At 43.9% G+C, this 26,862-nt stretch overlaps 1 protein-coding gene across 5 annotated transcripts in view; it reads right to left on the reverse strand.

The window, feature by feature from the left end:
• Positions 1-26,862, reverse strand: part of ITGA6 (integrin subunit alpha 6) — a 77,143-nt gene that overhangs the window by 31,087 nt on the left and 19,194 nt on the right. For 4 of the 5 annotated variants that reach the window (XM_047869164.1, XM_047869165.1, XM_047869166.1 and 1 more), the window contains exons 2-5: positions 8,258-8,382; positions 6,741-6,820; positions 5,050-5,305; positions 2,739-2,870 (exon numbers count right to left, since the gene is read on the reverse strand). In XM_047869164.1, coding sequence (XP_047725120.1) covers positions 2,739-2,870; positions 5,050-5,305; positions 6,741-6,820; positions 8,258-8,382 — 593 coding nt within the window. Of the gene's footprint in view, positions 1-725; positions 843-2,738; positions 2,871-5,049; positions 5,306-6,740; positions 6,821-8,257; positions 8,383-26,862 lie in introns of all 5 variants that reach the window. The other variant, XM_047869169.1, reaches the window with a different exon arrangement.

The following is a 26,862-nucleotide window of genomic DNA, read 5'->3' on the forward strand; positions in this document are numbered from 1 at the left end:
ATACAACCAGACACAGCATACCTGAGTGCATGTTATAGGGCTCTGCTATAATGTAATGATTAGTGATCTCCTTGGTAATCAGGCAAGAACAAATGCTAACATCATTCGTATACCACAGGCAACATTTCAGTGTTTTGAACCAACTTGATTCTTGGACACAAACATGCAAACAAGACCATGACTGGTGAGATATAGTATTTGAGAACCCAGTATAAACAATAGAGGTGAGCAAGCTGTCATTGATGACAATTACATACTTGTTCGGAGGGCAGAACATGTGAGACACCTGATTATAAAGCATCAGGTAGGATGTCAGATAACAGACTGAGATCTGGTAGCAAGTGAGTGTAAACGCCTCCATCAAAATCACTTGCATTTGCATTAAGCAAATCTTGCTATGTAAAGGTGAGGCAGATGCAGAATGGTGTAAGCTCCCCCTTTTTAGTGGGATTTATAAAAAGCTTCACCACTACTGTTGTAGTTCTCAAATTGTGAAGTTTGAGTGGCAAAATACGATGAGCTCCAAGTTTAGAAAAGGGTGATATAACCGAATCCAGCTCTGAAAACCATCCGGGAGCAGAGCCTCAACAGTGGCATGATCTCATGTGTGTGCTCCACTTAAAGGAAATAAAAAATAAAAAGATGGATGCTCTGTATGGATCAAAAAAAATTTCTTAAATGACCATGACCAAGAGAATTTGTTTGTCATCTCAGAGGTCACAAACCTAGGTAGCTATTCATCATCACATCAGGGGACACGTTGGACCGCTCCCTGGGAGGCTGTGTTTTGTAAACAAACTGATCGGGATCTGCGTAGGAAACGCTGGTCAAAAACAGCAGGCCTGGACACGTGCACGGAACGGAAGAGATTGAAGGGAAAAGCAATTACGCTCTGTAAGAGGCACGAGAGCTTCGGCTGCTCCAGCCGGACGATGAGGCCACCAGGCCACCACCGCATCTAGCAAGCCACCCTCTTTGCCAGCTTCCCGAACCCCAAGCTGATCATTTTATTCCTTAAAACCACGGACTCGTTGAAATGACAGAGGCACAGACAGCACGGACAACAAAACATGTAACGACACAAACTTGACTGTTTCCCCCGCCAGACACCCACATTGGAGGAAATCCATTCATCAAAGTGGCAAATGGGCTTAATAAAAAGTGCTGAATCCTTTCAGATGCTCCAATAGCATCTATGTTTACAAAATCCATGGGCATCTATCTTCAAGACTAGACCACTGGTTTCTTGACCATGAAGTCAAATTTTCATTTACAATTAAATACTTCTCTCTCTCTCAAAAATAAACATTAAAAAATTAAAATTAAGTACGTCTCATCACAAATAACCCCTAAGTAACACGCTTGATTGGACAGCACATATATTCGAATAAAATATGGGTTTGTTGACAGTATTTATCCCGAAAAACCGTATTTAATATTGAGACTGCAAACTGCTGGCACCTGCATCCTTTCCTGTCCTGCGAAGCCATGGACGTGGTGGCACTCATGCAATCCAGCCGCTTCCCACCCTGACCCTGTCACTTCCATGAAACTTTCTCTCCTAGGCTGAGGGATCAGTAACTGTATGACCTTCGACTAAGAAATTAATCTTCCTAAGATACACTTTTTTCATCATCAAAAGAGGGATAATCATACTTATTTTATAATGTTTTTGGGAAGGTCAAGTAAGACCTGTAAAGTAGTAAATATACCACATGACTTAGAGCACATGACCCACACTTAACAAGTGATAAATTTAATTTTGCTCTGCTCTCTTGTATGCTTTCACATCAAATTTTTAATTTGGGGGCAGGAGGGAATGTCTGAAAGGTTGTTTTTTTCCCCTAAATTAACAGGATCATTCATGTATATGTACATAATTAGGCCATCTTAAGAATCTGTTTACTAACACATTGATAACAACTATTCTTTGTGTTGACTTATCTTCCATTGTTCCAGTAACATCTCTAGCACAGGGGGACTTTAAAAAAAAATAGGTTACTATTTAGGTTTAGGAGATTTTTTTACATTTTTTTCAAGAAATGTGCAGTAATTATTCTTTATGTCAACTCATACCAAGAATTAAAGCTTTTAAAAGCCTTTGTGTAATTACCATAATGCACACGAATGATTTAGGACGCCCATTAGTAATGCAGACAAGCCTGAGGAGTTAGGGAACTGGCATTTAGACACGATCTGGGTGTCCTCCAGCAGTCCTGCCCAGCTTCCGCTGGAAAGCTGCCGTGCCACCCGCCAGGGGCCCCGTGACATGGGGGCCCCGATCCAGAAGCCGGGCCAACCCTGGAAGATCGACAGTCACAAAGGAAGGACGCGGAGGTTTTGACCCGCCACTGCAGAGTAACTTCATAAACGGAGCTCTCAAGAGTATCTCTAGAAAGAGGATACGGCTCAGCTGACTGCTAACATCCATGCATTTTTTTTTCCCCGCTGCATAAACAGCCTGTTTCAGGTTACAGAGGCCGATGCTAGCCCAAGAGATGGGCTTGAATGCAAGAGGTTTCCCATCTTGAGGGAGCCCAGGTCAGAAGGGAAGGGTCCCAGGCACCAGTCAGGTTACCTCAGGATCACCAAAGCTTAAACCCGACTGCCCATCAGAGCAGCCACAGGCCCCTGGTCCCGCCTGGCCCGTCCTCAGCCTCCAAGTCCAGGTCCAGGGAGGGCGCTGTCACACTGAGGCATCTGAAAAGACAGGCACGCCAAGCTACGCTTGTTCCTACCTAAGTAACTGTTAGCAGGAACAGGAACTAGACTTTCGTCATGGTCAGTCTCTCCACCAACTTCGTAAGGCCCATCTTCAAAGATGTTCATGTCAAAAAAAGTGTTATTCTTTTGCTCTACGCGAACAATGCCTACAGGAATGAAATGGCAAAAACAAAAAAAAAAACAAAAAAAACAACAACAAAAAAACAATGAAGATGAAAACAAAATCAAAGAGATGGTTCCTAATAAACATGCCTCGTGTTATCACTGTCAGTATAGGAAGAAAAGTCTAGAGGAAGAAAAGGCAAAGGAAAGGGGGCTTTTGAGGTTATTAAAGTTTAAAAAATCATGTTCGTGTGAATTTTTTCAAAGAAATTGTTCTAGTTATTAAAAAAAATGCACCATGCATTTTTAGGAATTATCTTTATAATGCCACCAACTAGATGGAAAATGGAATGTTTACTTAACTAAACCTACAGAAAATAACTTTTTAAAAGCTATAGGAGCCTGATGTAGCAATCCTATACCAATTTACCTACTTTACTATAGTGTAAAAGTGAAATGTTTTGATTCTTTCTCCAAATCACTTTCATGTGATGGAGGAGACTGGATTTCATCTTTCTAAAATTTTCACAATTAGCAATTAAGAATTAAGAAGATTTCATATAGTAAACCTATTACATGACTTTTTAAAAATGGTAACATTTCAGGCCACCTGGATGGCTCAGTCAATTGAGCATCTGACTCTTGATTTTGGCTCGGGTCATGATCCCAGGGTCGTAGGATCAAGCCCCTCATCAGGCTCTGTGCTGAACGTGAAGGCTCCTTGAGATTCTCCCTCTCTCGCTCTGCCCCTCCCCTGCTCGCGTGTGCTCTAAAATTAAATAAAAAATAACGTTTTAAGTCAGGGTTTATAAAGCATATAAGACATGTTTCCCATAAATATATATATGTGTATATATATATATATATATACACACACATATATATATATATGCATAGATATACACACACACACACACACATAATTGGTGGGTGTTTTTGTATGGCATCTCTTCTTGCTACAATAGAACTATTTCTAAATTCAATGTGTTATTTTCATTAGGTCAGTATAACCTTACAAATACCGTCATGTTGGGGTTGGGGAGGCCAAAGGAGATTACTCCCAAAGGTTAACATGGATGATATAAAGAGGAAGGTGTCCTCGAGGATTATTTCTAATAGGAATTCGAACTTGAGCAGGGAGCAGGGGGAGGGGGGGTGGCATCTGGGTGGTTCTATCGGTTAAGCATCTGACTTTGGCTCAGGTCATGATCTCGAGGTTCATGAGTATGAGTCCTGCATCAGGTTCTGTGTTGACAGCTCAGAGCCTGGAGCCTGCTTCAGATTCTGTGTCTTCCTCTCTCTCTGCCTCTGCCCAGCTCACACATTGTCTCTCTCTCAAAAATAAATAAAAACATCTAAAAAAATTATTTTTTAGAAAGGAATTCAAACTTGGGAGGCTTTTAAAACACATCTCCTAAGTGTTTCCTAACTTAGTGAAAATGTTATAACATAGGATTTATTTTAATAAAAAGAAGTCTTATGTCTAAATCATATACATTTTTCTTCATTATGCATTAGAGTTAATTGTCCTTTGTAACATACTGGTTTTCCATGCCTGCCTAATTTCTTCAGAGAAGTTAAACTTTATATAGGAGCTGACCAGGTTCATCCAGTCAAAACTGAGGACCATTCTCCCTTCCCTCCCTCCGTCTCCTTTTACCTGTATCACAATCATCATTAAACGATACCACTAAACAACTTTCCTGTAAACTATCTAAAATCATCATCTCAAAATTCCCCTAGTTCATCTACCCTCCTAACTTTTCTGCTTTATTAGTAAAACACAGCCTTTTAATATATAAAGAAAGATATATCTGTATTAATACACTGTTACGTATATAGGACACCAATTATTTTGTTTTCAGATCACAACCTTAAAATGCAATGTTTACTAACATTAAAACATAAAACTTTCACCTTCAAGAAACAGGAAAACACAAACAGAAAAAACCCACTAATGTTAATTATTATATTCTTACAGAAAAAGGCTAACTACTTGTATTAATATAAATTGCTGAGAGAAGGAAAAAAATACCTTCAAACATTTCCACCACTGTTTCTGAAATCACATAATTGAGAGATTATAAGATCCTACCTTACTTCTATAATACACAAGTGTCTTGTAACACATTTGGTTTCAATTTAAAATGTTCTCCATCATGGTGCATATAGGAGAACTTACGTAGTCAGTCTAATCTCTATTGCTATAAGTACATGTCCTACCTTTCCAGTTGTAAGTGCCTGGGGCTCCAAACACAATGTAATGAAAGTCTTTCGTGAAAGTAGCTGCAACTCCTTGCTGGCAAGAACCAAATTTTTCATGGCCTCTCAATCGGCCATCGCAGAAACTCCAGTCTCCTCCATCCATGTCATCCTCAATCCTGAGATTCTGACTCAGGACGTAACACCTTCCAAAGATGTCGCGGGATTCCTGCTTTGTATTGACGTGTTGCCTTTTTTCATATCGGTGAGCGCATGTCTGCAAACAGATGGAATGAAGCTGCCCATTCATTTCCACAAAACTTAGGTTTATTATGGACAATTTTATCGATTTGTAATAAAGAGGGATAAATTCTAAATGGGATGTGAAACATGTCCTCGTCCTGGGCCTGGATCCCAAACCAGCAATTGTTCCCCCACGTGGCACTAAGAAGACCGTTATCTAGCACATAGGAACTAGGACTCCTGTCTTCTTCTCACCTGGAGAATAACGCTCCAGTCCAAATACTGAATGCCAATCTGTAATCCACAGGCAATTTATTTGTAAATTTACCTGTCACATAAACAATGGGAAATATCTTATTTCATTTTCTTAATTTAATTGGCTTTAATGGCCGTATGAAATTTCACATCAGTGTGTTTGTGAAAATATGTAATTACATTCCAGAGGAGGGAAATCAGACGTATTTTCATAGGGATAAGGCAAACACAGCTAAGACAAAAACATTTCCCTTTTACCCACACTATTTCCTCATAATCACTCCTAACTTATACTCTAAGGTCTGAGGTTAAGTTTATTTTAAAAGGCAGAGAGAATTATACTGCCAGAAAAGATGAAATAATCCCTATAATTTTACAAGATATTCATGGCTACCCTCCACGTAACAGAGGATGAATAGACTTTACAATATCCAAGTTGATTTCCTGTAAGGATCCCTTAGATATCAAAACTTAGTGTTCAGTAAAATTCTCATTTTTTTTTTCAAAACCCTGTATAAATTTGTTACAGCAACCAGATTTTGAAACAGACACGCAAGGATGGTCATAAGCTAGCCTGGAAGGCACCACCAAGGCCATCTCACAAAGCCACCTAACAAACCTCTTTTCTTCACTACATTTGTACTTGACTTGTCAGAATAAACAACCAGGAAGTTTTAAATTATCTGATCTTACTTTCCGTGACCATTCCCACATTTTTTTTTAAATTTTTTTTTTTTAATGTTTATTTTTGAGACAGAGAGAGACAGAGCATGAATGGGGGAGGGGCAGAGAGAGAGGGAGACACAGAATCGGAAGCAGGCTCCAGGCTCTGAGCCATCAGTCCAGAGCCTGACGCGGGGCTCAAACTCACAAACCGTGAGATCGTGACCTGAGCTGAAGTTGAACGCTCAACCGACTGAGCTACCCAGGCGCCCCATTCCCACATTTTTAACAACTCCTCTGAAAAAGACACATAGTTCCTGAGACAGAAACCATGTCTAGTTTTGTGTTTTAAGGACCATCAGAAATCACAGGAAAAACAATGCCTTGATTTCTTCTTGACACCAATGCCTGCTTTAAAGCAGTCAATCTTCTAGAAGGTACAACTCTGTGTGGGCAGGGGCTCTGCCAGTCTTGTTCACTACTGTACGTCTCATGCTGGCACGTAACAGGCACTCAGACATTGTGGAATGAACACGCTTCTCTACACTTACCACAACTTTGCCCCCTGGACCTTGGCTCTGGACGGTGACCCCCATCCATTGATCTTCCTTGCTTTCTGATGAAGGGTCAGCTGTGGAAAGCAGCGCAGGTGAGATAACACAGTTAGGACCTTCAAAGTGACTGGAGCAGTCAATAAACAAGAGATGAACACAATACAAGACGGTTTCTAAATTGCCCAGATTCTGAGTCTTGCTACTTAGTAAATTCATGTACTCAATTCAGAAAAATTATTTCTCATTTTAAGAAAATGGGTAAGTGGTTATTGGTAAGAATCTTCTGTAAAATTCTTAAATAAAATATATAGCTCTATTTGGTAGCCCTACATCCTCTCTGACACCTAGGGTCCTGAGTACAGAAAGGCATTTGAAAATTATAAGGCTAAGAAGTAGCCCTCCCCCGTATGCCACTTAAAGCAAAGATATATTTAAAAAAGCAGTGATGTAGAAATCCAGTTTCCAAACTCCAGCTATCATCCAAACTAACACAAAATGGGCAGTTCTCTACATAGTATCAAATTTGTTACATAACAGCATGAATCATTCTCTTCATTAGAGATAGGAAGCAAGGCCTCAGATTCACTTTATTATCTATCAATGTCAAAAAGGAAAATAGATATATTTTTAGTCCCTCCCCCCAGGAAAGAGAGATATCACAAACACCATCATGTATGTTCATTTCAGTATCAATCTAAACCTACTGTGTGACCCTGTCTCCAAATTGCTGCCTTCCTCAATGAGAAGGCAGGTATGATTTTTAATCTTGAATCATTACAAAAATGCAAACACTAAGTCACTTTAAGTAGACAGAAGCCAAAATGTTAAAGGGTGATTAAGTCTAAATTACCCACGGGTTTTTGGTTTATTCTTTATACAGGTTGGTGTCTTTTTTTTTTTTTACAAGTTTCCCACAATTAACATGTATCATTTGCTAATCAGCAAAAAAACAAAAACAAAAAAACAAACGTTATTTCTAAAATATGTAAAATCAAGAGAAGCACCTAAACGTGAATCTGCAAATCAACTTAGACCAAGTATGTCAAATCCAGGTCGCTTGAGCCTTCTTAGTACACTAACTGCTCTGCTCAGCATCGAGGCCTCACAAAACAAGCCGGTCTGAGCCAGCAGGGAAAAATTATCCACGATGGTCAGTTTTCATTTCAGAGAGAGCTGATACTTAAAACAGACTTTCTCCCACATAGTTTAACAGCAAGCGAGAACTTTTGGCAGCTAAGTACAAGCGATGCCCAATTTTCTTGCCGCTGTGAATTCAGTTTTAACAGCCTCCTGTAGAACCTCAACACATCACTAGGTGGCGACATCAATACACCATATCAGTTTAGAGAGCAGGATTAGGAAGGGCAGCAATTTCAAGCATCCCACCAAACAATTCAAGACATGTAATGAAAACAGGCCCTCTCTCCAAGAATACTTGGACCTCCCTCCCCCCTCATGGAAAGGGCAAGTGGGATACGGGCGAGCTGGCCAAGTGGACACAGTACAGAACACACCATCATTATCAAATTCAATCCGTGTGCAAGGCCCCCGGGAGGTGATGTCGCAGCTGTACAAGCCTCCTGTTCTGTTGGCCCTCTGCAGTGGAAGGGCCACGGCCCGCGGGGCCCCTACGAGCAACCTGTTGACAAAAGAGAGAATTGGGGGATTGGAGTTTAAAACACACTTAACATTTCAATCAGTCAGAACCAAGAGATGTGGGAAATCATTCTTTGTCAAGAGTTCCCAGATGCCCTGCTGGCTTGGGCGCTGGGGAGAGTGAAGGTCGAGTCCCGTGACCGGCTCATGCAACACACACATGCACAACTAGCCAAGTCAAGCCTCAGAAGAGGGGTTGTTCAAACAAGGCGAAAAGTATCAGCCATCTGTCATAGTATCAGCACCTCTCTGCTGAGTAGGATTCTCGTGTTTTAAAAGACACACTTTTCATAGATAGAACATGACCCCTAAACCTAAATCAAGGACATATGGAACTTAACAGACAAATGTTCCCACACGGCGGGGGGGGGGGGGGGGGGGGGGCGGAAATGGTCCCATTAAACTTAACAAGCAATAATGTGTCAATTTCTAACACTGTGCCTTCCTGAGGTATTTTTCAAAGGTAATTTTAATGGTACCCTGAATCTTCAGTATACATACTGGCTAAATTAATGAAACAGGGAGGCCATTAGGCTGATGTGGCTCTAATGACGTGGCAGCCTATGTAAGCAAAAAATATCTAAGCCTATAAATGCCTCAAGGTTATCAAATCAAACCTAAGGACAACCGATCACAAACAGCCAGTCAGGCTTTAAGCTACAGCTGATTAAATAATTTTTCTTTGATTCTTTACTCCCTGTGAGTAGGTCTTTCCCCTGGTTCCTGTTGGCAGAGCACTCCTAACCACTTCCAACTTGCTGCTGCCAGATTCCCATTGATTTTTGCTCAAATAAACTCGAAGTTTTTAAAATAGGCTTCAGCTTATCTTGTAACAATACTGATTTAGATCCTAAGCTCGCCCAAGTTACAACCGGCCTGAATTTATTTCCCTCCGTCCCCTTCTCTGCCTTTCTGCATCACTTCTTGCTTTTGGCACTCTTGAATCCAACAGGGTCCTCCACATTCCTCCTATCAGCCTGGCACAGAGACCACAGGCAGGGTCTGGGCAGTGCCACCTACATACTAGGTATTGTAATGCTCCTTCTTCTTCCCTCCCACCCCAGTGTTGTTAGCTCCTGTAAGAAGGGGCCTTATCCCCAACCCACAATCCTTAAAGTCTCAGTGTCACAGCCAGGAGGGATCTCTAGAGTCCTACTGTCTTTCTGCAGGGTTCCTGTTGCTAATGCTCTTTACTCACCATCTTTGGGTCTGACTGACTCATGGAACAGCTAGGAATAGAGAGAGAGAAGGAACACACCTGACTGGACAGAGAGAAGCAAGGCTGGAGCTGGGGGAGAGGGCTAGACACACAAAAGTGAACAAACAACCCCCAAGCAGAAAATAGGCCACTCCTGGCCTTTAAGAAACCCACAAAACTCAGATGCAAAATAAAAATTAAAAATAAATAAATAAAAATTAAAAATAAAAAAAAACCCACCTACAAACAAAAGTCTCTACCACCTGTCTCTATGATCCCAATAAAGGATTTAACAAAAACAACAACAAAAAATTTAAACCAATACAATGCAGCAGGTGCAACAGAAGGAAATGCACTCAAAAATGGAGGGGCCAGACTTTGTCCAGGGAGGGCGAGTGCAGCCAGGTGTCACAGAATGAGAGCTGGCTCATGCAGGAACACACGCCCCTAGCGTTGTCTTTCCTCCCGGAACCTTGGACAACAGGCACAGTGAGCTTCCACCTCGAACCCCGTCCTACATTTGAAGGGATGAACAGCATACACCAAAACACAGAACTGGAATGGAGACTTAGCAGGACAAAGGCAGGGTCCTTAGTGCCTGGAAGTTTCTGGCAGAGAGTCGAGGCAAGACCAATGGCCACAGGGACTGCCCCACATACATATTCCATGAATGTTGTCCCAGATCCCAGGAGCTCTGACAAATAACTGAGAGGTGAGCTGGCCTCGACTGTCAGTGAGCAAGCTCAATTACCTGGCAGGATGGGGATGGAACCCTGACCCAGGGACTGGGTGGGACTAGCAAGGCGCTGGGGTCAACAGCGCTGAATCACAGGATGTGAGCACTGGAGGCACCAGAAAGCATCTAGCTCCCTAATTTTACAGAACAGAAGACAGAGGCCTTTGCAAGGAGGGTAAGCAGTCTGCCCCTAAGTTCTCACAGCTAGATACAGGTATAAGCATATATCTATATAGATACACAGATATAGACAAGACAAAAAAATTACTTTGGAGCAATGTTTTTTCCCATTCCTGTTAGATGCTTCCTAGGAAATAAAACCCAGGATTTTCAAGCATTTACAACTTTGCTGAAAGGGCAAAACCTACACAAATGAAACACTGAAACAAGAATTGCTCTGGCAACTGACAGATGTAAGCAAAATATGGAAAGGCTGAAGGAAGGCGGAGTGAAAGGGTTGCTGGAATTGGGTGGGGTGAAGGTTGGGAAGAGGTTATCTGTAAAGGTAACCAACTGCAACGGGAAGGCTATAAAGAGCAGCCGGGGAGTTCCAAGGTTATTACAGTGTCTTCTCTGACCACTTCCTCTCCTCCTCATCCACACCCGAGGCTAAGGCAGGTGCTGGGGTTGTTATTTCATGTTCACTCATTCACTTATTCATTCCACAAACATTTAAAAACCTTCTAGAATGAGTACAGGTTGCCCTCGCACCCTCCCCCCACCCCCCCAAAAAAAAACTCTGGCCCTGAGGGAGGCAGATTCATAAGCAGGTACTAAACCAGAGGGAGGCAGAGGCCATGCGAGGGCGGGACCGGTAATCCTGCGCACGGTCCGGGGGGGGGGAGCACCAAAACCTGCCTGCGGGGAAGGGGGTCACCCAGACCACAGCAGAGCTGGGGATGCAGATGAGGGGCTTGTCACCTGCAGAGGCTGACCGCGGGCAGGGGGAAGGAGCCAGAGGAAACGGAGGGGTGGGAATCGGTGATGCCACAAGACGGGGCTGGGGAGGCGCAAGCTGGTCAGTGGAGTTGGGGGTTCTGGGGTGAAGGGCCAGAGGCACACGCACCCGCGGAGCTCCTCAGAGCCCCAGGCTGCCGTGCCCTGCAAAGGATAGGCGCTTGAGGACTTCCTGTTCCACGTACATGGACAGTCCGGAGTAGGCCTGCCACCTCCCCCAGCCCCCTTTCTCCTGGCAGAAAGGGAGGGCCTCTCCCTCCTCAGTACCTCCACCTTCCACTTGTCCCCCTTATCCAGAGTGGCCAAGACAAGCCTTTAGCAGGCATGTGAGAAATGGGAGGGCTTTCACTCCAGTTTGCCAACTGTGACAGCAAAATTTCATGTGTGCTAAAGACACCAACCTCTCGCATGAGGGGCCCACCCATGTCTCTCGTGGCAACTGCCGCAGATGAAAGCCAACATACAGAAGAATGGAAACAGCAAGAAGGTCTGAGGGTGTGGGGAGGGGCAGGAAACACAGAAGAGAAGTTGGCAAACACGAGAAATGGACTCCTGGAGAACAACGTTAAGGGTCACGTCGCCCCCTGGTGGGCTTTGCCTGCACGCGTTCCCACCACAGTCCTTCCTCCCAGGTCCCCGGACAGCTGGCACAGTGAGCCCACTTCAGAACCCATTCCACCCTGGATGGAGGGAGGCTGAGTGCTCTGGAGCCCCCAGCAGACTCCCTCCAGCCTCGGGCCCCAGCCAGTCAGAGGAAGAGCAGACAGCAAGCAAGTACTGGGGCGGAAGGGTGCCCCTGCTCTGGCTGCACCTGGTTCTCTGGGCCCACACTTAATCGGAAATTCGGGAAAACAATGACTGGGCTGGGGGAGGGAAGGGCAGGTGGAATTGAGTTGGATAAAATGAGAATCGCAGAAAATGCAAGGAAGCACCTTGATGGAAAAACACAGTAACTAACCCCAACCAAATTCAACAACTGGCAGGCGTCTCAATCCTCAAGGTGAAAGCGGTCTTCTCTGATCAGGAAATAAGCAAACTCTTAATTCTGCTCAAAACCAGCCTTTATCAGGAGGTCACAGCCCATAAGTGGAGGCTATGTCTGGCAGGAACAAATACTCAAAAAGAGCTGTGTCCACTCAAACGATACCATCCCCGGTGCAAGTCCCGTCTAAGTCCTGTAGGATGGGCACTGGCCTATAAGCCATTCAAATACAAGCGGCCTCCTGAGCTAGCCGACTGGTACAGCTCCAAAAAGGGTGGTGTTCATGTAGAGGAACCCTGAGGTCACACCAGAGTCCACAGTTTCTGCTCAAAGCCCAGTTTTCTTCACTTTGCCCCCAACGCCCCTAGAGGCTGCTTCGGTGTAGGCAGCACACATTCTCTGGGCACAGCCAGGACACCCACAGCGACTCCTAGGACTCAGGTAGTAGCTGCTGGTCTGTTGAGTTCATTTCCTCTTAAGAAGCAGTGATAGCAGCTGCTGTTATTACTAAGCCACATGTATGGAGGAATTCAAACCTGCAGCGACAATTCATATTCAAAGTGGCAGGGGCCAGCGGATAGAAGTTATGGCCTTCAAAGGGAAGTGGTGGAAACTAACAGAACTGGGTCTAAGAAGCCTATTCCCATATCAGGTCAAAAGAAAAACTGTCAAGGAAGGGCAAGAATCTAAGTTTTAAACTAAGATTGTTTTAGGCACCAAAAGAAACAGGAAAAAATACTTCCCAGATTGCTTTCCACAGGGCTAGTGAAACATCACCTTTACTATTTTGAAGCTGCAATCACATAAAAACTGCCCTGGGATTCCAACATATTGGAAAGCCACATTTAAAATATAAAACTCAGAGGCACCTGGGTGGCTCCGTCAGTTAAGCGTCGTCCAACTTCGGCTCAGGTCATGATCTCATGTTCAGGGGTTCGAGCCCCGCTTCAGGTTCTGGGATGACAGCTCAGAGTCTGGAGGCTGCTTCAGATTCCGTGTCTCCCTCTCTCTCTGCCCCTCCCCTCCTCTCAAAAATGAATAAACATTTTAAAAAAATTTTAAATACACTACTCAGGGCACTTGGCTGGCTCAGTCAATAGAGCATGGGACTCTTGATCTCTGGGTCATGAGTATGAGCCCCACATTGGGTACAGAGATTACTTACATAACTAAAACTTTTTTAAAAACCCACAAAATTCAAAACCTGCAAAAACACATCATCATTCTCTTTAAAGATGAGAAAATCTGAAATAGTAAAATACAATATGAAAGGCTAATAATGACACAAGTATGACATAAAACTGAGGGTATGGTATTAAAATTCAAGGTCCTTTTGGAATCCCGATCAGAAGTCCTAGCACAAAGATTCGGGACCTGCTGTCATGCCATTAACCACAAGGTTATTTCAAACTTCAAGTACTCTTATTTCATATACGCAAGTTCTCCCCCAAACAGAGCAGGTATACTTTTGTATAACTACTTCAACCAAAAGATCTAAACACTGGGACACTTTTAAAACTCTAAGCACAATAGCAGCTTTGCTTCATTGCTTTTGGCAATAACTCATTTCCTCGAGGATTAAAGATTCTGCCTCTAGCTATGCAACTCTGTCCCAGGAAACATGAAATATTGCTTCATTAGAACAAGGACACTATTATTGCCTAATTTAAAACACAGCCTTCTTAGTTTCTTCAAATTAAGCATTAGAAAATTAGAAGACAGCCTTACCGTGGATTTGTGTCACCTCTGCATTTAACCCATCCTCAAACTCAATTTTTAATTTTTGTGAAATACAAATGACAAGAAACCAAACAGAAAGAACTTATGATGGAAAGCAACAGATTCCAAACTCATCCCAAGCCCCAGTCTCTAGGTATACCTCTTTAAAAAAAAAAAAAAAAAAAAAAAAGTCTGTATTTACTTCTCCATAATTCCATTACTTCTGCCTATATTTTTATCTCTTGATTTATCAGCTTTGGACAATAACTGTTTGACCCCACAACATGAAAAGGGAAGAACTTACACTACTTGGGACTGCACTTTCCCTCCTATGTTTAGCAACTATATTACCTTAGTTCTTGTATTTGTTACCCTTAACATTTTCACAATATACTTGACCCTCTATTTTCCCTTCACCAACTTTCAACAAAATCTGTCTCCATTCCCAAATTGCGGAGACGAAGGCTTCAGCATTCTGACCCTTTCCCCCAAACTTTCCCTTCCAAGTCCTACCACCCATTAGCTAAACTTTTACACTATTATCAGACTATATTACCACTTACATTTTGTCTTGTGTAACCATAATTCGGTCACCTGTTCTTTTACATAACCAGGTAAATATTCAGCATTGAATCAAACCACACTGAAATTATCCTCTTTCTTCTATCTGGGACCTGGGTCAGAGTCCTTGGCCTCAAAGGAAAGTGTCCCCAGCACCAAGGTCAAATAGACTTCTTACATTCTACCAATGGCTTAGTGTACTTCACATTTGAACCATGACTTTTGCTTTTCTTGGCATTTCTCATTGCCCTTTTCCTTACCTTGTTTGCTTTTTTTCTAGCCTCCATCGTTTCTAAGCCCCCAGTCATACCTTGTATTAAATCAGGATTGCTTCTCTGCTCAGGTTTCCTCCTCAGAGGGCTCAGACCTCCCATCACTACACGGATTATTCCAGGGCTGTGGTACTGGGTCACCCTAGGACTGCCCTCCTGGGCTGATCTGCTTTGGAAAACAGATTTCCCTCTAATTCTAATTATTTTCTTAAAAACCATCCTACAGGACAGTATATGACAGGTAAACTTAGTCCCTCCATATACAAAAATGTCATTATTCTGCTCTTACCCTTGATTGATAGTTTGGTTGGTTTTTTCTAGGCTGAAAAACATTTTCTTCAGAACTTTAATGTTACTGCTGTTATTCGAGCACCCAATGAAAATTCTGAGGGAAGTCCAGTTTTGACTTCTTTGAACTTTTAGGTTCTTCACTTACCCTGGGCCTTCTCAACAGCAAAACATACAACCACCACCATGTATCTGCACGTGAGCCTTTATTCATTACCTGTGCACTGACTGCATGGCCTCGACCCATGGAATTAGAACATTAATTTCTAAGAAACTCGTGGGACGCCTGGTGGCTCCGTCGGTTAAGCGTCCGACTTCAGCTCAGGTCATGATCTCACCGTCCGTGAGTTCGATCCCCGCGTCGGGCTCTGTGCTGACAGCTCAGAGCCTGGAGCCTGCTTCACGTTCTGTGTCTCCCTCTCTTTTTGACCCTCCCCTATTCATACTCTGTCTCTGTCTCAAAAATAAATAAACATTAAAAAAAAAATTTCTAAGAAACTTGTACAGTACATTTATCACTTTACAGGTTCTATTTTCTGCGCTCTTTCTGGAACTTCCTAACTAGTCAGGTGTTAGGCCTCCTGGATTAGTCTATCTTTTCTCTCATTTTCTTCCTTCTCTAAGGCTTTTCAACTTGATTTTCCAATAGTTCTATTGAAAACCCTGAATTTCAGCAGTTATGTTTGTAATCTCCAAAAGCTCTTACTTGGTTCTGAACATGCCTTTTACAGAACAATGCACTCTATTATTAACTTGTGGATCAGCATGTTCTCAAAACTCTGAGCATTTTACCTAGGTTTTTTCCCCCCTCAGGTCTCATTCTGTTCCTGGATTATCTGTTTCCCAGTGTTTTCCTGGGTTTACTGCAGCCATTCCCTTTTATGTTCTCACCACATGCCTCATGATCCTTGGTTCTCATGTGTTGGTGTTGTCTTAAAAGGTCCATTTTTGGCTTGGTCTCACCCTGAGAAGGAATTCTGAAGGGAGTCCCGGGTGGGGCCTGCAGGATTCACTATTGGCTGAGTGGGTGGGGAGCTGCTGTCAGACTACAAACCACTCTTCAAATAAATGCTAGAGGAGGAAGCCTTGAATTCTTGGGGTGCCAGCATTCACACCAGAAGACCTAGCTTTGGGTTGTTTTTGTTTTTGGTTTTTAGTAACACATAGCTTCCTTGTCTACAAGAATCTGTTTTTTATTTTTGAGTTGCAATCAAGCTCTTAAAACCTGTCAACAATCCCATCCCGCTGCTCCCAAAAGAGTGCTATGGGGTTTGGTTTTCGTTCTGGCCACAGTGTTAAATGCCAACAGACTATATACTCTGCACAGAGTGGGGAATGATGGTGCTATCTGGTATCTGTGGTCCTGCACACAGACCTTCCCTTCCAGATATATACCTCATTCCCCAGTCCCCGCCTTACCTGAGGATTCCAAGGGTGGTCCGGCACAGGTGGACCACCCCCCACCCCCCAGTTCCCACGTGACGTGCTCCAGACTGCAGTTCCTCCCCTTGTCACAGTCATAAGCCAGAGCCCATCTGCTTCCTGTCTCTCAGTAACCTAATCTCACCCATTATGGAGCCTTGAGGAGCCTGGAGGGAAACCCTGTATACCCAGCCCACCATCTGCAACCTTAACTCAAAATCCAATAGTTTCTTGAAGGAATCAGGTCTTCATTCCAGCCTTGTTTCCTGGCCGTCTGCAGAGGTCTTTCTCCCAACTGTTCCCATAACACCTCTTTATCATTACTACCCTCTCTCATATACTGTGTGTACCTACTTAGAAGACTCCCTGCATGGAAAAAAAAAAAAAATCCAAAACAGGTTTTCTAGCCAATTTGTATATGTAAGCTTTTATGAATATAGAGGATAGTCAATTGACCACATCTGATCATTTATACATTTTAAATAACACGTTAAACATCTAAAAATAGTTTTACTTGTATTTCATGAAGTGATTTTATTCAAACTCCATATGCTTCTTTGACATTACTTTCTGAAAGCCAGGACTAACCCAGTTTTCAGGAGCATTCCCAGGACATTTTAAAGTTTATAACAACATCCAAGACTTGCAATTATGGTGTCAAATCCTGAGGAATTATTACTAAATGGGAGCTAAATTTCTTTGCCTCCTTTTTAAAAGCAATTTATTTAAAATATTTTAAAACCAATTTAACCTCTATCCGCATCCACAATTATAACTGATTGAGGTCCTTTCAGGCTAATGTGTTTATAACAAACAGAACTTTGTTGTTCAAAATAAAGTAATCAAGAGGGCACTTCTCACAGAACATCTTTATAAGGGTTCACATAGAAGGTGTAATCATTTGGAGGTGAAAAAATAGATCTTTCATTATATTCAAGGGTGCATAGAAAACAAATCTTCAAGACCCCCCCAGCCGGAGAGCTCCCTGTGCTGTGGACAGGCATCTCAGGAAAGACCTCCGGGTCACGCATTCTCTCCTGGAAGGGGTAGTCCCGTCTACACAAAGGCCGTGTTGTATGGAGTTATTTTTGGTCAGCAGACTATCCACAGTGTGGTTAAAGCTTTCAGCACTTAGCTCGGCTGACCATATCCCCAGGTTTTCCCAGGACACTGCTGCTTCACACCTGTTGTCCTGGACCCCCCCTTACTCCCACAAATATCCCAGCTTGGTAGACCAATTATACAGTCACCCCAGCCTCAGAGAGAGTGCCAGCAATAGAACTGGACTGATGCAGCGGCTTGAACTTAAAAATGCTGTGCTTAAAACTCCAGCTGTGTGGTTGGATCTGACCATGGCTTCACAAGCACTTGGTGAGATGTTCTGGCCTGGGAGGCCCTATGTTCAATTCCCATATATCTGGGCTACCTGGGGACAGCTTGTCTGGTCCCCAAAGCTCCACTGGCCTTAGGAGAGCTTCTCTCCCCCGACCAGGTTGACTCTCCAGGTGTCCACTGATAGAAGCACTGTCCTGCCTCTGGCTGGAGGGAGAGGTACTTGCTTTCCAAGGACTAGTGGTCAACAGGGAACGTCCATACCCCTGCACCACCACTTGCAACCCAGGTAGCCTGCCCAGATTGCTGAGGCGTCTCATCCTTCTTTTTTTTTTTTTAATTTTTTTTAATGCTTATTTCTGAGTGGGGAGGGGTAAGGAGCAGAGAAGAGAAAGGGAGACACAGAATCCAAAGCAGGCTCTAGGCTATGAGCTACCCGCAGATCCCAACACGGGGCTCAAATCCACAAGCTGTGAGATCATGACCATATCAGACCCTTAACCAACTGAGCCACCCAGGTGCCCCCCCCCCATTTTTTTTAATGGTTCTTCCCTCTCTTTAAAGACCCTCCTCCTCTCTCTTCTCCATCTGGTAAAGAGAAGCAAAGGCATTAAAGCTTTTATCTAAACCCTGCAACTCTGCCTGAGTTAGATTCCTTCAGGGGAGAGAGGGCCTGCTTCTCTCTCCTTTGCAACTAGAAAAAAATCAATCATCAGACAAATACCTCCTGTTAGGCTTTTCAACCAAAATGTATGTATATGTATTATTAAACTTATGAAACCTTAAGCAATTTTCCTTATTTTGGTGACTGGTCATTTGGAGATTTAAAAATACATCTGAGAACTCTGCATTCACAAAAAGTTCTATCCAGCAGTCATGAGCTAGAAATCTCTGCCCTCACCAGCCCTCTGTCTAAGTCAGGCTGTGAGGCACATGGATTGAAGCTCTAGAAAAGCACAGATCCTTCTGTTCTGAACCTTCGGACTTATCCCAAGCTCCTAGGGCAGGCTCTGGCTCGTGGCAGTGCACCATCAATATCTACTGAAGAAGCATCATGGCTAACTGCCACAAGACAGGATGCATAAGAGCCACTCTCCGCTGCTCTGAGAAGAGCAAACAGATTGTCAGAGGTCGTTACCACCAAGTGACTTGGTGGCAACAGCCATCTGTGCAATGAGACCTGGAGTTGGGCAGGTGTACTAGTTTTCTATGGCTGCTGTAACAAATTACCACCAACTTGGTGGCTTAAGACGACACAAATGTAGCATCTTACAGTTGCACAGTTCAGAGGTGAAAATTGAAGTGTTGGCAGTTGCTTTCCGAAGGTTCTAGGGGAGAATCTCTCATCACTCCAGCCAGCATCTTATGCTGCCCGCATTCCTGCACTCATGGCCCCTTACTTCTGCGAGGCTGGCAGTAAGTGAGATGTGCAGCTCCCAATCTCTCTTCTGCCTCCCTCTTCCACATTAAGAGGAGGCCTCCGATTACACTGGGCCCACCTGGGTAATCCAGGATCATCTCCTGAATCGTAAAGTCATTTGATTAGCAACCTTAATCTGCAACTTTTAGTCCCCTTTGCCACTTAACCTAATACATTCACAGGTTTGGGAGTGGAGGGGTTAGGACACAGACTTCTTCATAAGCATTATGCTCTCTACCATGGCAAGAAAGCTGAATAGCCTCTTCCCTATTCATCTTCACCAAGATGATATCACCAAGAATTTTGGTGATAACCCAAAACATTTTTGCAGAGGTTAAGTGTGTCTGAAGAGCACAGTCTGAGTTAAACTCTTCCCTCACTCTGGACCCTTTAACTGGATGGGGCTTCTTTCAAACCCCTCCAGCACATGCTGTCTCCTGGCTCAGGACCTTTGCACATGCTCCTCTCTCTCCCTGGAATCCTCCTACTCAGACTTGAGGTCTCTGCTTAAAAATCTCCCTATACCTTCCAGACGAGGCCAGGTGTCACCTCTTGTAAGTTCCCATTTACCTCTCCTTCACAGGAATCACCATGCTTAGTAATGTGACCACTTGCATACTGATCACCTCCCTTACCTCCGGGTCAGATCTATGGGGACAGGGGCCACATTTCGTCCGTTCACTGCTACATCCACCCCCTCAGCATCCAGCTCAGTGCCTGACCCTGTAAGGACACTCAACAATTTTTTTAATAAATGAGCCACGTTTGGGGCACCTGGGTGGCTCAGGTGGGTAAGCATCTGACTCTTGATTTAGTCTCAGGTCAAGATCTCATGGTTTGTGAGGTTTAAGCCCCACATCGGGGGATTCTCTCTCCCTCAAAAAGAAAAAAATAATAAATAACTTTTCTTAAAAAGTCTTAAAAATAAATAAACAAGGGGTGCCTGGGTGGCTCAGTTGGTTAAGCATCTGACTTTGGCTCAGGTCACAAACTCACAGTTCGTAGGTTTGAGCCTGGCATCGGGCTGCGGGCTGTCAGTGCAGAGCCTGCTTGGGATTCTCTCTTGCTCCCTCTTTCTCTGCCCCTCCCTCACTCGTGCTTTCTATCTCAAAATACATACATACGTACATAAGCCATGTTCATACAGTAATTTACACAATTAAAAGTTCACTGTTAACAATTTCAACACAGCAGATCTAAAATCTGAGAAACCTTCAACCTTCAACCATTTCTACAAGCAGCCCTCTAAAGGCAGGGGACAATGGGGAGATCCCTTTTTTTTTTTTTTTTAAGTTTATTTATTTATTTTGAGAGAGACAGGAGAGCACGAGCAGGGGAGGGGCAGAGAGAGACAAGAGAGAGAATCCCAAGCAGGCTCTGCACTGTCTGCACAGAGCCCGATGGAGGGCTCGATCTCAAGAACCATGATGAGATCATGACCTGAGCCAAAACCAAGAGTCAGACGTTTAACCAACTGAGCCACTCAGCCACCCCAACAATGGGGGAGATCCTAATACCAGAAAGCCAAACACTCCTTTGAGGGCTCTAGTTTATTTCTGAAAAAAGCATTTGCACTGTGAATTTTTAAATGTAAAAGTTAGACTAATAAACATTTAAAATTAAAAATATATATATATATATACACACACAGAGAGAGAGAGAGAGAGAGAGAGAGAGAGACATTAAAAACTAAAAAAAAAAAAAAAAAAAGGGAGGGGTGCCCGGGTGGCTCAATCAGTTAAGTGTATGACTTCAACTCATGTTAAGTGTATGACTTCAGGTCATGATCTCACAGCTCGTGGGTTCAGGCCCAGCGTCATGCTCTATGCTGACAGCTCAGATTCTGGGTCTCCCTCTCTCTCTGCCCCTCCCCTGCTTGCACTCTGTCTCTCTCTCAAAAATAAATAAACATTAAAAATTTTTTTCTTAATGTTAAAGTTAGACTGTATTAATGGGACACTGTTTTAAGCAAAAATGTTTTGTCTGTAAACCTTTGAGTGAAATGACATGGAAATGCTGGCTGCCAGTTTCAATCCTCTGTTCGCTCCTTCATTCATTCAGCAACTATTTCCTGAGCTCCTCACTGAATGAGTGCTCTGTCCTATGCGGTGACTGACCCACTTCCCCACCTCAACTGGACCTATTAGAGGAGTCAGTGGTCCCGTCCAGTGATTCCTACTGACTAATGCATTTGCAGAGGAAACGGGTCTTTCAAAATGGGACCCTTAGCAACACCTTGCACAGTGAGCCGTTTTTCCCAGATGCCCACACATTTGGAAAGTCAAAAGAGGGTCTACAAGGTATCAAAACATAGCTTTAAGTAACATAAATGCCTTCAACTACAACTCACCCAAAAGGACAAACACCAAAATAAGTCCATTGGATGGGTTTTGAGAGAAAGCTTTAGAAACGTCTACTTGTCAAATGAAATCTGAACTCTGTTTCTGGTTTTAAACATGCAGAACTCATAGCCCTAATGTTTTTGAATGCCTTTAACTCAACCCAATTTGGATTCTCCACATGGCTGCTTGTACAGATGAGAAAATACAGGAGAATCACCTATTCCTATATAACAGTCCCCCTTATCCGCAGTTTCTCTTCCTGCAGCCTCAGTTACCCGTGGTCAATCGCGATCTGCAAGCAGGTTACCCTCCTTCCAACTACAATCAGAAGGTCAAGAGTAGCCTAACACAGTCTCAACAGCATCACAGTGCCTACATCATTCACCTCACTTCATCTTATCACGCAGACACGTTAGCTCACCTCATTACACAAAGGGGGGGGGGAGTACAGTATCTTAAGAGAGACCACATTCACATAACTTTTATCTCAGTATATTGTTATAATTGTTCTATTTTATCAGTTATTAATCTCTTCCTGTGCCTAATTTATAAGTGACAATTCTTCATAGGTAAGTGGGAATAGGAAAACACACAGTATGTATAGGGTTTGGTACTATCCGTGGTTCCAGGCATCCGCTGGGGGTCTTGGAACGTATCCCCCTTGAATAAGGCGGCACTGTGGTATATGAGGTCACCATCTGGAGCTGGTCCTGTACATTCGTCACTTCCCCCTCCACACCCACCTAGACTCCAACCAGATAAACCCTCTGGGTGCATTCTTTCCACCAGGCTGGTGCCTCTGCGCTCTGCAAATGCCATCCATTCCCGCAGAACGTCTGCCCTATATCTTCACTCAACTCGAGCATCCCCTCACGAGTGAAGAAAGCCGTTTCTGCTTCCTCCAGTGCTGGCTGCCATGTATACTCTCTCTGAGCCCTGGTACCCCCTGGGCATAGCCACTGCCCACCAACCCCCACCAGGCCCTGGTTTCCTGGAGGAGCTCAAGAAGCCCAGCTTGATCTCATTTGATTTCCTAATTTTAGGGCAAGAAGGATGAAGGTTCACAGAGGACCTGCCCAGGTGCCATGGTCAGTTATATACAGCCCTGCATTTAAGAACGGAATGGTGAAAACAACCACAAGGAGAGAGGAACTAGAAGGTCAAGGGTAGCAGGCCAAGGAAACAGACTACCTCTTTCTGAGTCCAATTCTAAACCACATCCCTTTACCTCGTTTGAGAGGAAGCCCCAGAATGTCAAACTCCTGCAGAATCTTAGTGAGATTAAGCACCAGGGGGCTCCTCTTCATTGTTAGAGCTTTAAACAATAATTCTAGGAGGGTACCATGCAGAGAGGGCCCATTCTAACCGCTTTCCCCCCAATTTAATGGGAAGTGCCCGTTACCTATATATTCTTCACTTCGGGAACTGTGTCCACTATGACCAGTCCTGTCTTGCCCAACTGTAAGAGCTCTGAACTGTGGGCTCACTTTCCTTATTAAGGAGGAGAGGGACAGGAGTGTGCCTGTGACTTCCCCTGTCTAGTTCACGTCTGACCCTCAAATCTTGTCCAAGCAGGAACTAGACGTGCCTGGATGAAGAAAGGGCTCACTTTCCCTCCAAACCCACGTCTGACGCATCCATCCATTCTCTTAGCTCTGCCTCCTCATCTCACTCTGACCCACTTCTCAGGGGCCCCTCTGCTATAGGAGCCACCCTCTGGTCACAGCTGGACAAGTGCAGTATCATTCCACCTGTTCTGTTTCTACTCTTTTACACCCAGTGCATCCTCCACAGAGCAGCCACTGTTTTCTTCTTCTTTTTTTTTTAACATTTACTTTTGAGAGAGACAGCACAAGTGGCAGAGGGGCAGAGAAAGAGGGGGGACAGAGGATCCGAAGCAGGCTCTGCGCTGACAGCAGCAAGCCCAATGCAGGGCTCAAACTCAGAAACCGTGAGATCATGACCTGAGCCGAGGTCGGACGCTCAACCAACTGAACCACCCGGGTGCCCCAACCACTGTTCTTTCTACATCTTAAGACACATCACATCAGTCCTCCACTTATCACCCTCCCATCGGTCCCCATGGCCACTCACATGAAATTCAAATGCCGCCGTGCTCTGCAAGGTACTATGAGAACTGCTCTTCATCTGCCCCTTCTCACTCCCCACCCCTACACTGGCCTGACTTGTGTCCTTTGAACACATCAACCTCGTTTGCATCTCAGGGTCTCTGCCGTTGTTTCCTTGGGCTCAGAACATTCTTGCCCTGGATCTTTGCATCTCTCGGAGCTCAACTCCAGTCACCACCTCAGAGAGACCCTACCTTGATTATCTAGCTAGAGCTCTCCCTCAGTCCCTCCCCACATTCACCCTAATAACCTCCACAGTCCTTACCAGTGCTTGAAATTATATTCATTTTTTGTGTCAACTTCCCACCTTTTCTCCAGAATGCTACCAGTCCACAAGTGCAGGGGTTCTTCTCTTGCTCCCTGAATACAAAACCTGGAGCAGTACCTGGCACAGCCTTGGCCTTCAATATAGAAGTTGACTATACCCCTATGTAGACACTGTTCATGCATCCCAATGCTTTTCTTAGCAAGGGAGGCAGCACACCTGAGTAGGGGGAACCCGCTTGCATGTGTGGGACACTGTAATTTATTAAAGTTATTCACATATGCTTTTATTCGAATGTTCCAGATAGGTATCTGCATCCCAGAGGTGAAGAAACCGAGGCTGGGACACTGCCTGATTAATACCTTCCTCCATGCTGCCCGCTGCCTGCGACAGCTGAGAGCTGCCCCCTGCACCCAGCCAGCCCCTAGCCATTGGGCACAAGTTGCCCCTGCTCTCTGAGCACACAAAGGCCTCGGTGCCTTCCCTCATGACTTCCCTGCCATCCTGCCCCACTCCAGCTACTTCCAGACTCCAGCTCCAGGCTGTACGTAGAAATGTGCCTTCCAGATTCTGCACTCATGTGTCACCCTCCCCACAGTAAGCTTTCCTAGACAAGGATTTCTCCCAACCTCACTTTAATCAGGCTATAAACTCCTCAAGGGCAGGAATTTGGTCCCATTTTGTGTGTGTGTGACCTCAAGGGTGTTTGGCCAAGAAAAACCAAAACGCTATTTAACTGTACTAACTGGCTGATCCAGTTGGGCAAGTAGGAGTTAAAATTCACAGTGCAACAAATCTGTTCACCTCCTTGCATCAGGTTTTCCCCGTTTACACAGAAAGGTGATTAAAAGGCTGAGGCTCCCTTTTGAACTACAATCTCACTTTCAAAAGACTGGATTTCTAATAACCTTCCAAGAAATCACATAAATACACACCTGACCTGCAAATTAGGGCAAACAAGCTATTATTAAGAACACACTGGCAGCCATCATCTCTTATTATATACGAGGCACTCTGAGTTCATGAAGAAGCAGATACCATTATCACCACCCATTTTACAAATGTGGATGCAGGTTCAGAGAGGGCAAGTAACTTGTCCAGTGTCACACAGCTGGTAAGTGGTAAAACAGGAGTTGTGCCCCATACTCCCTAATCTTGCTCTAAACCACTACACCCTAGATCTCCTTTCTGCTTGACTGGATAACATCACCAAAGCACTTTCATTTATTTACCTTTACAAAAAAGTACGTTATAAAAGGATGGCCAGTTATAACTAAGGTCTATAAAACAGCGCTTTGAGAGCCAGGCCACAGAAGCCCAAAGAATACCTGTTGCCTCTCTGTGGGCCACAAAACCAATAATCTCATCCTGGCCATCCAAAACTCTTACAAGAGACTTTTTTCCTGGCTCCTTGGAGACACATGCTGGAACTAAATCCAGTTTCCAGCAACTACGAAGCTCCCGTGATGTGTGAACCTGAAGGTTCTAGTTCCTACCTGACTGGGTACATTTTCCAATAGGTATGTCTCTGACCAAGAACAAAGAGCTCATGCAATAAAGAAACACACAAAGCACAGAGGGTTTTTATTATCCCCAGCATTCACCTCATCTTCCAGCTCAGAAACCTTGACCATCTACCGGGGGAATAAGAGGGAAGTCACGGCACCGATTTCAACTATGTAAATGGAATACCAACGAGAGTGGTCCGATCAGCAAGAGGGAGACGGGGTGGGGAAGGATTTCTGGTTCCATCCCTGGCATCAATTTTTGGAGTGTCTTTGGTGCAACACTGGCTTCTAATCTCCCAGGAATAAGGATTTAAATAATCTGAAGGAAAAATATAAATAGCACCCAATAAGGTAAAATCATAAAAGACTCTATTTAAAATGTCCAAGAATTCCACATCAACAAAAATTGAGAAAGTATAGGTATCGATACATAACCAGCTCATTTAAAAAATAATATCATTAGCGAAAGAGCTTTTCAGCAGATCAAGCAAATCATTACTGGTATGTCATCACTCAAAGAACTGTAATAAAAACGCTATTATCCACTGCAGTAAGAAAAGGGAAAATGAAAGGTCTCTGAGCAAAACTATTCCTTTAGTTTTACAAAGCAGCTGCCTGACCTTGTCAAACGTGCCATTTGATCACTTCCTGTGCTTCTGAATTTTCAGATACCTGACTTCCCAGCTGCCAAATCGAGTCACATTTGTCCTTCTGGTGACTTGACCTTTCAAGGATCCAAGTCTGAGAAGCTGTACGAGCTGGGCAGTGAGCCCAGCCTCCCATCCCCAATCTTCACACACTGCTTGGCACACAGTAGGTACACAGTAAGCTCAGTTAAATGAATGAAGTTTATTTTAGAAGTAATTTGTTACATGTAATAATTCTAGACTTGAGCATGTTGTTACCAAGCAGGTTTTTATATGCCCAATGTACCATGCATCAATCGTATCAGTGCTAACTCTTGGGGGGGAAAAAAGTCATTCTTAAAAGCTGGTACCAAATAGTTACTTGCAAAGGAAAAAGTGACTTTCGATTTCCATCATTCTTCAGTAAAATATTAATAAAAACCAGGGAGACAAAAGGTATATTTAAAAAACACACACCTGGTTAGTCACCATATCCATTTTACTATTCCAATATCTCAGGAAATCCAAATGTTTCAATGTTTAGAAAAGGAAATTAATATCACATAGTTTATTTTCTAAATGAGCTAACTGAAACGACAGGCTTAGCTGGGCCAGAGGCTGCCGGCTGTGGCCCAGTACCGACCGGTTCTCCGCTCTTCCCACAGTGAAAGGATTACCGAGGCACCAGGCCACCCTGAAAAGAGGC

This window comes from Prionailurus viverrinus, chromosome C1 (assembly GCF_022837055.1).
Source record: "Prionailurus viverrinus isolate Anna chromosome C1, UM_Priviv_1.0, whole genome shotgun sequence".
Taxonomy (NCBI): domain Eukaryota; kingdom Metazoa; phylum Chordata; class Mammalia; order Carnivora; family Felidae; genus Prionailurus; species Prionailurus viverrinus.